We start from the raw sequence: 16,182 nt of genomic DNA on the forward strand, positions 1-16,182 counted from the left end.
GGGAAGCAGCGATTCACGAGAATACCAACTGCTCACCTCCTCTCTTGGTGGACTGTCATTTGTTTGTCTGCTTGCCAGCTTCCTGACTATATGTGATCTCCTAAAAGGTATGTTGTGAACACGGATTTTAGAGCAAACTCTCAGCTATTTACATGAGAAGTGCACCAAGCAGGAGCACTCATCCTATCGTCTCAGCGCTCTATAGCTCATTTTTCTTTCTATGCTGATTAAAAAGCAGGACACTGCTCTAGCAAAGATAGATGGGACTACTGAACACATGCCAGCTCACACACACATACAGGGCTTTGCACAACCACAGATGTTGCAACTCAGGAACGAGCCAGATCTTCAGTGTGCTTAGTACACAGGTTAAGATCCGCAATCAGACAGCCCTTGAACTTCACCTACTTTGCATCGCTTCACAGCTGCCTCTGAGGTACGTGCAAATACAGAAAGGTACATGGGGAGAATAAAGGCGCTGTGAGGACTGGAGAAGGTATAAAGGTAGCAGTAACAAAAGCCGTAAGAGCAGCAGTGAAGGAAATAAGGCTATTAGCTGGCCATGTCTCGAAGCACAGCCACGGTCCCACAGAACCGCAGGGTTATGAACAGCACGGAGGCGAGTGCCAAGCCTCACGCCCAGCTCTCTGTCCCAGGCCCTGCTGCACAGACAGATGAAGTCCAACAGAAGCAGCTCCTGAACCGCTGCAATTTACAGCCTCGCTTCTTAGGGAATATTGCCACAAGCTTGAGCGTCAAGGCTGGGGGTGGCTGTGGCCGGGGAGCTGCCCCAGGACGGGACCTGCCCTGCTGTAAGCCCCCTGGGCGAGCCAGGGCCCAGGGAAGGTGCCCACCAGGCCCCTGCCCCAGGCCTCCCGCCAGCCGGGCCCCCTGCCCACCTCGGCGCTGCCCAGGCCTCTTGCCCCTTCCTGCCGCGGGGCGACCCCTGAGGCCGCCCCACGGGGACCCTTCCTCTGCCCTCAGGCCCACCCAGGTGCCGGTAGCCTCCTGCCCCCCCAGGCCCTCCCTCACGCCCACGGGACTCCCCTACAGCCCCGTGCCCCCCCGGCAGCTCCGCACCGCGCTCCCCTCAAGCGCCTCACGGGGCCCCTCGCCCCGCTCCACGCGGTGCCCACTCACCGCCGCTAGAGGGCGCGCTCGCGGCGTGGCGGGGGGGGGGGGGCGGAGGAGGCGCGGCCGCCCTCCGCGCCGCGTGTCGCCATTGGTGGAGCCGCCGTGTCACTCACCGTCGCCCGGGCAGCGGGGCCCGCCCCCTCCTCCCGCAGCGCCGCGCCGCGCCGCGCAGCGCCGCTTGGGCCGGGCCGGGCCGGGGGCGCGTCGGACCGGGAGCGGAGCGGAGCCGAGCGGGCCGCGCCGGGACCAGCCGCCTCCGCCGCTCCGTCCCTGCCGCCGGGACATGGAGGGCGTGCGGCCTGGGGGGGGTCCCCCCGCGGGCGGGCCGGGTTCAGGCTCGGGGTCTGGATCCGGCTCCGGCTCCTTCCCGTCGCTCTTCCCGCCGGGGCTGCACGGTATCTATGGCGAGTGCCGCCGCCTCTACCCCGACCAGCCCAACCCGCTTCAGGTCACCGCCATCCTCAAGTACTGGTGAGGCGGCCGGGGCTGCGGCCTGGAGGGGGCCGGGGGCCTTGTGTGGGGCTGGGGGGGAGCAGTGGGGCCGGGGGCCTTGTGTGGGGTTGGAGACGGTTTGGGGGGAGCAGTGGAGCGAGGGAGGAGCACTGGGGTTGGGGGAGGCTTGGGGGCAGCAGTGGGGCTGGGGACACCGCATGGGGCGGAGGGGGGGAGGCAGTGGGGCTGGGGAGGGTTGCAGCAAGGGGAGAGGGACTGGGGCTTGCGTGCTGAGTTTGGGGTGAGGTGCGAGAGGTTTGGGGGTGTGCGGTGGGGCTGGGGGAGGAGGCATTGGGGATACAACTGTGTGCCTCGGAGGTATATCTTGGGGAGGTTTCCTGAGGAGGACGCACTGGGAACAGGAGGAGGGGTCTGGGGAGGGGTGCACTGAAGACAGGAGGATGTATTGGGGTTTCTGGGGTGACTTGGGGCTTCCCTGAGTGAGGGATGGCTGATGAGGGCCTTGGCTGGGGCAGGTCATGGGAAAAGGGAGTGTGTGTTACTCAGTGGAGGCGTTCCCACGGAGGGTGGGGGGCTGGAGTTTCCCCTCCTGGACAGAAGGCATGAGCTCTGTCTTCTGGCCTGGAGCTTGGGGTTCGAGTATGGCCAGCACTGACCAGAGTGAACCTGCTTTCCAGCCTCCAAGCTGGATGCGTGCTGTGCATGTACCCGTAAAACCCACGGGGCAGAGCCAGCTTCTCTTGCCCTTGTGTAGCCATGTGTTACTGCAGACTGCGAATCTGCTGCTTACCGTCTCTGCTGACACAGTGTCTGACACCAGTAACAGCAGTTGTTTATGTGGGAGAGTGGCATGAAGGAAGTACTTGGATGTTTAGCTATCGAGATAAGTGTTTAGTGTCTAGCCCTTTGCAAAGAGGAGTTCCTTTTGCTTTTTACTGTCGCTTTGCTGCTCAGCCCCCTCTTCTGGGCCTAAGGAACGTGATCAGGTAACCCCCGAGTGTTTGCTGGACCTGATGTTGACCAGTCCCTAGTCCAGCACTTGGAAAAAGTTTAGTAAATGCTCAACTTCTTTATTTACAGTTCATTTTAACCTGTATGTCTCTATCTGGCTCAGTCCTGAGCAACAGCAGAATAACATCCTCCCTGTGTTCTGCTCTGACAGCCAAGCCATTGCTGTTGTCTTCCAAAGAAGCGTGGGGTTTTATGCGGTTCTAGCAAGAAATATGTCTGTTAGCCCTTATTGCTTAGGGGTTTTTTTGTACTTAAACTGACACAGTGGGCTGAGATAAGATGTTGCAAATCTGAGACCTCAAAATACAAATAATTTCTTAATCATCTGTGTGGGTCAGTACTGCAGTGCTTCGGTGGTGGTCTGATCAGACTGTTTTTACACCTATTTCTAATCTTAAGATATTCAAGCTTGATGAGTTTCCAGTCACCTTGATTTGGGAGTCAGCACTTCTTTTCTGTCAACAGCTTAAAACAATACTGACTAGAGTGATGTAAGATTTGTGTGGGATGGAGGAAGATTTAGGTCTATAATGAAGAATGGCAGAGACCCTTGTTTGGGAAGAAACCTTGCTGCTTGTTTGCTTAAGGGGTTGATTAGGGCTTCACTGCAATTAGAGCTCAAACACTAGAAAAACTGCTGTTGGCAGTGGTGGCCAGTTGCAAGTAAGAAGTAATGCGAAGGCCTGTTTATCCTGGCATTTTCCACTTAGCAGTTCTTCTGACTGCCAGCTCGGCTGGCAGCAGGAGCTGAGAGCTTTGCTCGTAGAAATCAGAGGTGAGCTTCTTACTGCTGTCCTGTGCAGGAAATTCTTGTGCGAGGTGGAGTCTATGTGGACCTTACAGGTGCTTTCTCTCCCTTTGTTAGATGAAACTTGGAGCTTGGTTTTGTTAAGTATGGTAGAATGACTTCTGCCACTGCTTGCTCTCCGCTAGTCTGTCGTCCTCTGCCTGGGCTGTCAGCTATTAGTTGGTTTGGATTAGAAGAGGAAATCGCTGAACAAAGTTCCCTGCCTTAGGAGAAATACTGTAACGCTAATCAGCTTTTAATTATACGTATCAGTTTCTCTATAGTTAATAGCAATTTTTTTTTTGTTCAGGGAGCTGAAGTTGTATTCTTTGGCTTGCACGGCAGAGCAGATCCTTGCTTCGTAATGTTGGAGAATCTGCAGAATCGCATACCTATTAAATGAAGGGGTTTAGCTGCGTGGATTATTTCATGGAACTAGTGGGGTTTTTTTAAAAGCTATTTGCATATCTTGGGAGAGAGTTCGTGATTGCAATTGGAACTTCTTGGAAAATTTCCTGGCTCTATTTATAAAGGGCATGTGCTGAGAAGGAGTTTCTCTCTGTTGATATCCAGTATCTGCTTTTATTTTTAAAACGTGATTGAATATCTCTAAGTGAAATACCTTGATGCATAAAATTGTACTTTCCTTGCTTTGTGGTAGGTTTTGAAATAGGCAGAATCTGGGCTGGACTGTTGGTTTTTCATCACCTGTCTTGAACTTAGGCCATGTACTCGAAAACCACTCAAAAAACACTGGTCTGCAGCCGCTTGGGGATCACAAACTAGTTCTGGAGGGTTGTCAAAAGGTAGCTGTGAAAAGCAGGCCTGTTGTCAGCTGCTGGGAAGTGACTACAAACAATCCACTGAGGACTTTTCAGGGTGAATGGATTGGGAATTTTCCAATTTTTTCCCATTGTGGAGCTCTTTCCTCTCTGCACACTTTGGGTTTCTCCTTCCACAGAAACTTCAGAGCGCTCTTAACATCAGTCAAAAGAAGACTTTTGGTGCAGATGCAAATACCGGGTTTCCCCCGAGGCTGCCCTTCTTGCTCCTGAATGAGCTCCATGAATAGAGAATGTAACAAATTTGTACTGTACCTCTGGCTTTGAAGTTGGGCTCTTCCTAATAAAATCCTCCAACGCTTCCAGCTCTTTGTGTGAACGCATGTACTGATATGTAGATTGTGATACAAGGTCGAACCCTGCCACAGCAGCTGTGGGCGGGAGGATGTACCACAGCAGGCATTAGCGGCACTCGACTAGTTAGCATAGCAGTGAAACCTGCTACCGAAACTGGATAAATATCTGTGCTGACTAGCCTTTGCTGGGCATTATTGCCATGGGTACGTTACTAGCTGTGCTCCAGATAGCTGGTTTAAAGCTAGTGCTGGATGCTCCTGCAGTTGCAGCGGTTTTGGGATAGGTATATGGCCTGGATGCGTATTTTTCAAAATTTAATTAGTCACTGCTGCAGGCTTTTTGTCTGACTCTCTTCCAAGTCTACCAAATTTCTCAGGGAGTAAAGACGGTCTGTCTGGATTGTTGTGCAGTGTGTAAACCGGTGGGTAGCTAACTCTGGCCGGGTCTGCTCTGTGCACGGCAGAGCTTGGCTCCCCCGAGCCGGCTGGTGCCATGCTGCCGCAGCCGCCTCCCGGGTAGCACTGTGCTGCGGGTCCCCAGAGAGGATTGGCCTTTGGAAAGAAGCGCGAGGTTGCCAGCAGGAGTGAGGGAGAGGTGTCTGGCTTGCCTGGTGCAGTCTAGGCAGGACTTGCTCGCTGTCTGCATCAGACCTGACGAATGCGTTTGAGTAGCCCTGGGGAGGAGCGTGCACGCGGAGCAGTCCCTGTCCTGAAAGAGGGCAGTCTAAAGGTTTGTCTTGTGTGTTGTCAGTGTCAAAGTGCCTGTGTTCTGCAGTGTTCTAGTGCGAATCGTTTGACATCTAAGGTGTCAAAGTTTGGAAGCAGCTTTTGTGTGTGTGGGAGATGCTTGTTGTTTAGCAGGTGGAGGTGTTTTCCCTTCATTGCAAATCCTACGCACCTGCTCTGACCACTTGCTAATTGCTCACACTGGTTTGCTGGTCAGTGTATTGACCTCCCTCGCTCTGGAGTCTTCCCAGTCAGATAACAATTGTGTGTGGCTGCTGCTGTTCACTGCCACTCCTTGGGGTGAGTGACTATCCTGGCTGGAATTGCTTCCGCCTGGCTGCTTCCATCACGGATCTGGGAGTTACTGCTGTGGGGAGCCTGCGTGCTGGCCGGGGCCAGCCCTCAGATACCCATACCTGAATGGGTATCTATGGCAGAGATCTCAGACAGCCTCCACTGTGACCTAGTGCCGGTGAGAGGGAACAGGTGGAGATGGGGTATGTCAGAGGGGGACTCTTTTTTTTTTTCTTCTGAGTGTTTCAAGCTATTGCTAGACTTTGGGTTTTCCCAGGCTGCCACTGAGGATCAAACTCTGCTCCATCCCAGGGTCTAACATGCCTTCCCCATGCTTGCTCACCAGTTTGCCTTTTATGCCATAAAGATGCAGCTTGTCATATGAGAAGGCTGCATAATTCTGACTTGACCCGTGCCAATGGACTCAGTGCCATTACTGGCGGTGGGATGCTCACCCCCTCCGTCCTGCCCTGGTATCCTGGGCTGCATCTTTGACTGACCCACTGGGAAGCTGGGCTGGCTTGGAGCCACCATGGTGGCCTTATGTGACTTAAGAGGAGGGAAGCTGTCCTAGGGAAAGTCACTCATGTTAGATAACCCTGTTCTGCTTTTTTTTTTTTTTCCCTGCAGCCATAGGAGGGAGGCAGCACAGCACACTTGTGGAGAGAGCCCACAGGCCTTTTAATACAACAAGCTGATATATTACTTAGTACAGACTTGATAAGGTTGGGCAGAGGATTTCAAATAGTGTATCACTGTCACTAGAAATCTGCGTGGAGTATGTAGGTGCCTTCTGGAAACAACAGGAAACCTGCTCTCATGGCCCTTCCTGGCACAATCTTTCCTACAGGTGATAAACTCAGGGAGTCCCTGTGTGCATTAACCCTCCTCAGAGCTCACCCTGCAACACACCATCTTACTGGTGCTTTGCATGTCAGCTCGACTGGGTGCCGGCCTCTTGCCAGACCGATGAGCTACCAGCAAGGGTTGGATCCATCTGTCCAGCCATGGTGACTACTCCTCTGGAGAATCTCTTGTGGAGATGACCAGGTGCTGCAGCTCTGTGGCAAGGCTGATCAAGAATTGCAAAGTGATTTTTTAGCACCTCTGTTCTGCAATGCCAGCTACCCCAACTCTGAAAAACCCTGTTTTCGCAAGGGTGTCTCCTAAATGAACTTAAAGAAATTGCTGTACTCGGTGATTGTGATCTAGGGGTAATTGTGCAAGCTCAGGGTTAAATATCTTCTGCACTGATTGCCTGTTTTCTGAAGTTGACGGGTCTAACTCCGGCTTTACTACCAGCAGCCTGGTTACCCTCTCATGCCTGAGGATTGAAATGCTCGCCAGTGTTTCCTCTGTGCTGCTAGATGGGACTCTGAGAAGGGTGCTTGCCTTAAGTGGGATAATTGCAATTAAGCTTTGCTGTTTGATCATCCCAGAGCTTCCTTGGTAAAGCAAGGTACGGATCTCCACATGTGAAGCACAAACACTTCGAGGAGGCACGGAGCAGTGGTGGTGGAGGGTGCTACAAGAGGCTGATGGGCGGCTCTGCTCTAGATGCTGAGAAAGTATTTCTTGCCAAGTCTGCCAATGTTTGACGTAAGGCAGTGGTACTTCAATCAGGGAACAAAACTGAGGTGCTCAAATGCTTTTTGTGCAGCAGTTGTGGTGTGCATAATGATGATACACAAACACCCAGGGCTAGTGATGGAAGCACAGGCATGCCCTGCAGATGATAGAGTCAGGGTCTGAACAGACAATGCAGATGAGGGGAATTGGTGTGTAATAAGTGGTTTGAATGAAGGGGGTCATCTTAGTTTGGATTTTCTTGTTTGGAGCAGTTGAGAGTATTTTACTTGAAGAAAAAGTTAATTGGAGGCAGGAAACAGTTAAACAGCTGTTCACACTATTCTGTAAATGCTTGTGGTAGGTGGTTTGATGTCTTGTCTCTTCTTGCTTGCTTCTACCTGTGTGTTTTATGATTGACAGGGTGAACAGCGAGCAAAACAGTCTAGCACGTTCGTTCCTTCGGTGGGGAGCTGACCTGCCTCTGTGCGGGCAGACGTGATGGCGAGCGGCAGGAGGAGAGTGCTGTGCTTGCTCTGCTGGCACACCAGCCTCGTTTCCTTGTGCCTTGTAATGGGAAGCGGGGCTGCAGGTTTTGGTGATTGCTGCTTAATGTAGTCTGGCTGTGCTGTATTGACTTTTAAGTAATGTTATTTTAAGGAACCTGTTCTAATGTTGAAGCAGAGGCTGCAATGATGCTTTTTACCTGTTCTTGATTAATGCACCTAGTGTATTTTAAAAGTTCTGGTACTAATTTTTCTGAATCAATGTTTTTCTCCTCCACTATTTTAACTGTCATGTTTATGTTTAGAAGTATGGATTACTCTCCTCAAAACTTAGCCATTTCAAATTCTGCTTTGAGGAATAGTGTCAAGTTTGTTTTTTTTTAATTGAGGTATGTGCCTCTGGACTGAATTAAGAGCTTGCAGTGCAGATACAGCTATTGCTCTTTTACTAGTACAATTTTCCAATTTTCTTTGTGTTCTGTGGAAGCTTTAATATGATTTTCCAGAGGTTTTTATGCTTTAACGTTAAAAACATTGTAGTAGTTGCACACATGCACTTTGCCTTCCTGTGCTTGAAGCTTTCTGGACTTAACCCAACCTTTCTCCTAAATTTTTTTTTAGAGGTAACTTGAACATGCTAGTTTAATTTTTGTCACTAGCTATGTTTTAAAGCAGGTCTTTGTACAGCCCCTTGTAGCACCTGTGGAGACTTCACATGTGTCTTGAATAAACTGACTTACCTAAGAATCTTTCTGGTTTTAATGCAGGTTGGGGGGACCTGATCCTCTGGACTACGTTAGCATGTACAGAAACCTGGGAAACCCAGCGTTGAATGTTCCTGAGCACTGGCACTACGTCAGCTTTGGGTTAAGTGACTTGTATGGAGACAACAGAGTACATGAGTAAGTGTCATTTAAGTTCTGTTGCTGCGTGTTGTGTTTTGCATTGCATTTGCAGGAGTGTAGGTAAAACCGTGCCCTGCTGTTCTTATTATTTGAACAGCTGTTTTTCTGCTGAGAATACCATAGCCAGGGTCTCACAAGGGGTGACGTGTGCCTGTTCTTGGATGTAGAAGAGTTACTATGTTCCCCTCTGCAGGCTTTGAATGCAATGTACTTCCTTGTTAGTGTTAAAAGCTGAGTGATTTTTTTTTTTTTTAACTGAATGTCTTGTTGTGTTTTTCACTCTTGGTAGTCTGTTATGGTCATATGCTTAAATCCTGACCCATCCCTGTGCATGTTAAATGCCTTCCTCTGGGAAACTGCTGTAAGGGCATTTTTCCTATTGCTGGCACAGCAGTGTTACTGTCAGCGGACTGCCACCCTGGTGGCTGCTGTATAAAGTGCCAATCTGTGTAACAGAAGCATAAAATTATAATTGTTTGACTGTCTTCTCTCCAGTAATTAAATGATTGTCTTAGCTTGCTGGTATGGATGGTCTTTAGCAGGCATCTTGTATTAGACCAGGCACGCAGCATGGTCTAACCTTATTCTTGTCTGTGTTTTACTGACCTTGCTCTTTAACACTGGTTAAAGTGAGTAGGAGTAGCCAAGCTGTCATCATCTTGGGGCTGTGAACGTGGCCTTTTAACCAGCCAGAAATGGCAGAAGGTTTCTACTATTGCTGTTTAGTGAAACTGTCTTTGCGCTGTTTCATACTTGTGGGGTAAATGTCCTTGGTGAATGGTGCAGCAAAGGCCCCAGTTTCTTCATCCAAGCTTTCCCTCTTTTGTTTGTCTTGGTTAAGATTCAGCCACCATTTTTTTTCACCCAGGTGCTTCTCTTGCAACAGCAGCAGTCAGGCAGTTTCTTTAAACTTACCCATGTCCTCAAGGCAGTTTCTCTTGGTTTTTTTTCTCATGTTTGTGGTTACAGAACTGTTTTTCAGAAGACAAGTCTTTTAAGACTGGAGTTTGTACAGGACCCTAGTGTCACTGAGATCTGCCTGAGGCATTTAACCAACACATCTACTAGCAACAAACCGCAGCCATTAGTTGCTGGGGCAGGGGAAAGGTAGGGCAAGTGAAAGAAATGAAGTTAAAGGCTTCCTTCCCTCGCTTCCACAAGAGACCCCACCATGGACATGCAGGCCTTCACGTGGTGCCTTTGTTCTCAGATCATAAGATATCATCTTTGCCACTGAAAACTTGAGGTTGCCAAGATTAGGTGACCTGTGTTTGCCTGCCTCATTTTGCTGGAATTGAATTTTGGAGGGAGTAAGTGCTGTGCTGACTTCCTCTCTTTGGTGACTTGTCAACCTGAGGCTTTCCCATGGTGAGACTATTCTCTTTGCTCAGACTCTTACCTGATGGTTTCGGGTGAGAGCAGGGAGTGGACATGAGGGTCTCAGATCAAGATGTGAGGGGTGATGTGTTTTTATGAATGAAGAAGCAAATTATGTAAGGACACTGTCTTCTTGGCCCTGGCACGTCCTCTGGCTTCTCAGTCCCAAAACCTGTGTGATAGACCAAAAAATGTTGTTCTGTAGTGGAAAGCTTGGAGGAGGAAGAGGAAAATATCACACAGGTGGAACGTCACAACTTTAAACAACTTCCTGGCACGAAGCCACCTAACTTTTCATGCTGTCATATGGTTTGGTCTGGAAATTCAGATTGAGATAGCAGAATATGCCTTTTGCTGGTTACAGGGCACAGGAATTAAAACCACATCTCTAGACACAGGCTGCAGGCGATTTCCAAGGCCTGCTGAGTGAAGCAGGAGCAAAGTCTGCGCCATGCTCTGGGAGGTCTGAAGTCCCCGAGTGCGCTGCGTGTATGTGAGCCTGGGAGGAGGCTTAGAGAGCTGGTGTGCCTTGGCTGCCCCTGGCACCGCGCTGCCAGAGGCTGCTGCGGCTGGGCACTACAAGCAAATAGCGAGCCCTCGCTGCTGCACTGCTTTGCAGACGTTGGCAGCAACCTCTTGAGCACAGACCTACTCAGATCCGTCAAAGTGATCTCTGTGCCCTGGGCACGTGCACGTGTTTCCCCTCTCTCTGTGTGGCAGGAACTGTGTTCCTGGCTCCAGAGCAGGGTGTCCCTGTGTCACTCGCCCTGAGATGTTCAGCTGTCAGCAGTCTGTCACCTTTATTTTGGCCTTATTCTTGGCCTCATTCTTGGAGCTACAGAACTTAATATTGCATGTGCTGTTGAGAAGGCTGGCTCTGCCTTTATGGCGTATAGTCTTAATAGACAGTTATGCATGTGGTAAAGCTGTCAAAACTTACACATCTCTTACACACTGAACCTGAAGTTATCACCTGGTAGGCAAGCACTGCAGACAGGCTAAGAGAAGATTTTCAAAGGAGCTCGGCACTCACCAGCAATTTTTACTCCCAACAGCAGTTGCTGTTTGCTAACTACTCTTGAAACGCGACTGCCACATGAACTGTACATCAACAGACCGGCACTGGGTGCACACCGCAGGAATGTAGTGGTTTTCCTATGCGCTTGGGAGCCTCTTGTTCTCCAGCAGGGAATTTAATAAAGCCCTTGTTTAAGAAAATGGGTATCAGTCTCTTTGTTGCTTGAAGGACTTTGGGATTCTGCTGTCCCAGGTAAAGTGTGCTGCAGGATGGTTGGCAGGAACGTGGGGTGACAGGGGAGTTGTTTAAATCTTTGGAAGATTTCTTTTAAAGCTGGTGTGGCACTGAACTCTCCTCAACTGCCATGGCCTCTGGAGATAGGGTTTAGTTTGTGGGGTTTTTTTGTTTCCCAACTCTCTCTTCAAAGAGTGCAGAGCTGGATGTGCTCGTGACAGCCAGCAAGGTTCCTACAATAGGGGTGTGCTTCCATAGCCTTGCTGTCCTTCATCCTTTAGAAAGGGAAGGATAGTACACTACCAAAGGTCTTTTTAATCTCCCAGCTTGACTTTGGGTAACGTATAGCTTATTTCTTGTGGACCTCTTCTGGTAATACAGTACAATCTAGACCAATTATAATGCAGTATTAAATGAAAAGGGCTTTTTGATTTTTTTTTTTGAGTGAACCAATGCTGAATTGGAGGCCCCTATATTTTTATTTATAGTGGAATAGCAAACAGATGTAGCAAGTAACGTGAAAATGTTTACTTTAATTTATATTTTTTAATAAGAACCTGAAAAGTCTGAAGTGGAGCTCTCCCTGTGCCTCCTTGTTGACAGATTTATTTTCAGTTAAAGCAGCACTATTTCCTGCTCTGCTTAAATATCAGCTATACTCTGCTTACAGAACTGGTCTGGTTTTAAGAGTCCACAGAAAAAGATGGAAGAAATCTAAGAATTTCAAATGGGGAAACCTTTTTCATTTAAAACCACTCAGTGTTTCATGGTATAATGGCAACCATGATACCAGCTGTGCTGGGCTGATTGCTCTAAAAATCCTAAATCATGACATCATGACAGCATTAGGGAACCACAGACCTTTCAGTGGGATTTCACACCAAGCTGCTTGCATGGAAATAAGTCTCTCCAGTCGAGCATGTTGCACAACTTGAGTGGCAGCAGAAATCCTTCCGGGACATTTTTGCAAGTTATTCTCCATTTTTAACTTTTTCTATCTACTTCAAAATCAAACCCGATGTGTAACTTCTTGAATCTACTCAGCAGGGTTAGAGCAGAGCCTTTTTTTGGACTGTTCTTGCTTTCTGAAGCAAAGTCAGCAGCAAGGAACGTGTCCCTGTGTGTCCGCGCAAAGCGTGGTGCCTCAGCTGGCAATTGCAGATTCGTGCTCCGATGCCAGACCGTCAGCATGGCCAGGGCACAGGCACCTGATCCTTCCTGCAGTTTCCAGGTGTGATGGTGACTTCTGCCTACGTGGAGAATGAGTGCCTGAGGAAGGCAGCGTCAACAAGTGTAGCTGGACTTGGAATCCATCAGTGGCAACGCCAGCTTCAGCTACTGCGGTGCCACAGCGTGCTCCAGCCCTGGGTTGTGCTGCTGCAGGAGTTTGCAGGGCTGTCCAGAGAGCTAGGAAGCAATGTGTGTTTTCACCACACTGACTTCTATCTCCAGTTAGCTGTAAGGCCAAGGCTGAATCTCCAGTTAACTGTTCCTGCAGTTCAAGTGCTCACCCTTTTTGTTGACAGTTTAAAAAGTGGATGGAAAATGAGAACCGTGGTGCGATAGAATTCCTGAAAACCTTGAATAGTCTTATTTGTATTAAAATTGCAAGGTTGTAATTCAGAGCCACAATAGAAAGCAAAGCTTAAATTATGGCTAGGTTAAGAGATAAGATTTGTATTTGTGGCCTTCCCACATCCTGAGAAGAAACATGCCAACTGTGTTTTGATGTTTAGCTTTTTATGCAAATTCCAATAATTGGGTTTCCTGATCTACACAAACTTCATATTGACAAGGGTGGTGTTTTTTGTTTTGTTTTGTTTTTTTCCTGGCAGCTAGCCAGGAGCTGAAGCATAGCATCCCATTTGCATAAAACCGAAGAGATTACAGCTGCCTTCATCTCTAATACAGATGCAGGGTACCACCCGCGGAGACAACAGGTTCCAACTTGCTGTGGTCCTTTTCATTTGCGCTACTTACCATTTGGATCAGGAGGGAGCGGTGCATGCCGGGATAACGTGTTGTCTCTGTGGGTGGTGCCTCCCTATTAAAGGTGAGGGTAAGCATGAGCCTTTCAAGATCTCCAGTCCAGCTTGTGTTCTGCTGGCTTGTATAGATCCTCTGAATGACCTTAACTTGTAAAAGGGCAAGGATGCTTGTTAGAGCTGGGAGGAAGAAAAAAGAGCGCAAAACTGGATCAGGTAACAAATGCAAGGCTTGCAGAGGGGTGGATGTTTTCTGGAAGGCTTTTTCCGAGTATGAAAGGAATTTGAAAAGAGTATTTGGAAAATAGCCTGAAAGTTGGAACGAGTGCTCTCTTTCTTTTGAGTGCGTGCTGGCTTCTCCTTTGAGCCTGCATGAATGTAGGATGGAGTAGTGCTGACAGCTGTCACTTTAGTGGCCTCTTAGTTCTGTAGCCTTTCATAAATTTAAAAGCTCACTGCCCTCAGCTTGCCAGCCTTTAGCTTTAAATTTTGGTATTTAATGGGTCCCTAAGTGTTTTATAAACCACATGCCTAAAGCACCACTGAAATATTACACCAAACTTCAAGGTGACAGTGAATGCTTTTAAAATGGTGGAGACTGACTCTGCCCCTCTTTGTTTTCATGAAAATGCAATAAAATAAAGGGCTTTTGGGAAGACAGTAAATTAGAGAGGGGTAGCGGTAGTTGTGGATCCATGTTTCAGGTAAGATTTTGAAACAACTTTTGTAGAGTTCAGCATATCTACCTTGAAGAGATGAAAGATCAAATCAGTTTAGTTTGGGAGTTGAGCCTGGAATTCAAGGGAAATTATTAAAACCCCAAGGTTTTCTTCTACCTTTCATGGTGTCTAGTTTCTTTCAAGTGTGGTGTTGAAGCATGCTTCACACAGAGGAACCTGAGGACTTCCTTAAAAATAATAGCATAGATGTGTAAACCCCTCCCTTCCTCATCCTAATTTTGTTTCACTAGGCTATTAGCTCTGAAGTTAAAGGACACCTGCTGTGTCAGGGCTAGCTGTGTGGCAGCTGCTTCAGCACATGGAATAGGGAAGTGAGGTTGAGTTCTGGGGACATATCCTCAAGTTGAGGATCAGAAAATAGTGGTTCTGCTCCTGGGTCAGACTTCTGTGAGGTGTGACTGTGATGAATTGGTTGTGGGGAACAGCCACCACAGCAATGAAATTCTGGGGATTTATGGTCATCCTGAGGAGCTTCTTCCAGGTCTCCGTATCTTCCTGCTTCGTGTTGCCATGGCTTCCTCTGTGGGAACTGAACTTTAGCCAGCGCACTGAAGAAATGTTTCTTCTGTGTACTGTTGCTGGAGGTGGAGCATCTGCCCCAGCTAAAGGGAATGACATGGGAGAGGACATCGGTAAGCATCAGTTTAGGAAAGAGGTGCAAGAGCTAGGACTTGGAGGAACAAGAGTGCAAGATGGGTACCATACTCTGGACTTCCTTTTTCTTCCTAGGTCTCATTTGTCTATCAGAGATTGGCCCCAAATGTAATGCTTATTTTTCCAGTTGGTCTTTTTTCTGAGGCAGAGGGGAGAGGAACGTTCACGGCAGAGTGGGAAGGGAGAGGCCACGGAATTAGGGAGTTCTGTGACAAAAAAGGTATTTCCTTTTAATGATAGCTTATTTGAGAATCCATCAAATTTGGAATGTGTAGCATAGCTGTAGGGGGGTAATAAGATCTGTTTTTTAATGGACTTGTCTTGTGGTTGGATTTTTTTTGTGCGTCTATAAAGATATGAGTTAGACTGAGCTTTTCCCAAGATTAGGGTACTTGTAACAGCTCTCTCCTGTGTGGATTCTCTGGTATCTAGAAATATAGTTGTGCTTCCACAGAAACTGGGAGCGCCTATAGATCCTCTTCTGTCTGGCTGTTTATGCCTGCTTTGTAGAAATGTGGTGTTTTGGGAACAGCTCTTCCTTTGAGGAACTTGGTTGAATTTGACCAATGAGTTCAAAAATTGTGGAGACGTTTTAAAGAAGCACAAGTGTGATCATGTAAGGTTCAAGTTCCTATTTCCCAGGCAAAAAACAGTTAAACCAAATGTGATGCCTATTTACGCGCCCCGTTGACGGTGTCCCTCTGATGACTGAGGCAATGCACCAGGACTAAGACTTGTGTTTCTCTGCTGGATGCAGACCTCCCTTGAAGCTATGGTCACCATGGGAAAATCTTTTTTTTCCCTTCTCCCAGGCAGAGTGCACTTGGCTTCCAAATGTCATTTGTTGGAGGTAGTTAGCACCGTTAATAATATGAAAGATGTAGGCCACCTACAGAGAGAAGTCCGCTTTGCGCTGTGGTGTATCTGTATTTGTGTGCGGAGGTTGGGATGAGAGCACGCTTGAACTGTGCTAGATTTGGAATTTTTTTTTGAAGCATTGAAGGAAATTCGTTTAACATTTACAGCATGGTAGTTGAATTTACAAGAAGGCCTGTTTTCAATAAAAAAAAAAAGGAAAAAGATTGGAAGTAGGTTTATAGCTGAGCGTTACTGAAGGCAAGCCCCGCATCCTGTTCAGTAGCGCATCTGCACATGCATCCGGGTAAGATGAGCCTCTTGCTGCCATGCAGAGGAACGGGCATGGTATTCAAACTGGATGATTTCTTTTTGTCAGCAGAACTTCGACATTTATGATCTTGGCATATGAGAGGAGAGTTGGCCTGAGGCAGGGCTTCCTTACTCTCATCTCCCAGCTGGGTTAGTGCTGAATGATGGGGGAGAGCTTGCAGGCTCTGCTCTCCCAGCCAGTTCAGCCTGCTGGGAAGAGGAGCGACTGGGGATCAAAGTTGGGTCTTCTAGTGAAAGATTGTTTTATTTGATAAAGATCTGTTTAGGATGTTCTAAAAAGCAAGAATTAAAAGATAGTGGGCTTTTTTTTGGTGGGACGCGAAGGTAGAAGCATTTTTTGAGCTGTGTGGCCATTCCGGCTGTGAGATCAAAGGAGGGTTGACTTTTTTTATCCCTTTGCTTGCTGGAATAATGATACTAACAAAATGGAAGTTTGAAGAGATGCATCTGAATGCTGTTATTCAGA

General features: G+C 48.1%; 1 protein-coding gene across 2 annotated transcripts in view; it reads left to right on the forward strand.

Moving 5' to 3' along the window:
- The first annotated feature begins 1,371 nt into the window (after positions 1–1,371).
- SUFU (SUFU negative regulator of hedgehog signaling) overlaps positions 1,372–16,182 on the forward strand; it is a 99,168-nt gene continuing 84,357 nt past the window's right edge. For both annotated transcript variants that reach the window (XM_076338919.1, XM_076338920.1), the window contains exons 1-2: positions 1,372–1,605; positions 8,383–8,517. In XM_076338919.1, coding sequence (XP_076195034.1) covers positions 1,418–1,605; positions 8,383–8,517 — 323 coding nt within the window. In that variant the 5' untranslated portion in view covers positions 1,372–1,417. The remainder of the gene's footprint in view (positions 1,606–8,382; positions 8,518–16,182) is intronic.

This window comes from Aptenodytes patagonicus, chromosome 5, assembly GCF_965638725.1.
Source record: "Aptenodytes patagonicus chromosome 5, bAptPat1.pri.cur, whole genome shotgun sequence".
NCBI classification, from domain to species: Eukaryota; Metazoa; Chordata; class Aves; order Sphenisciformes; family Spheniscidae; genus Aptenodytes; species Aptenodytes patagonicus.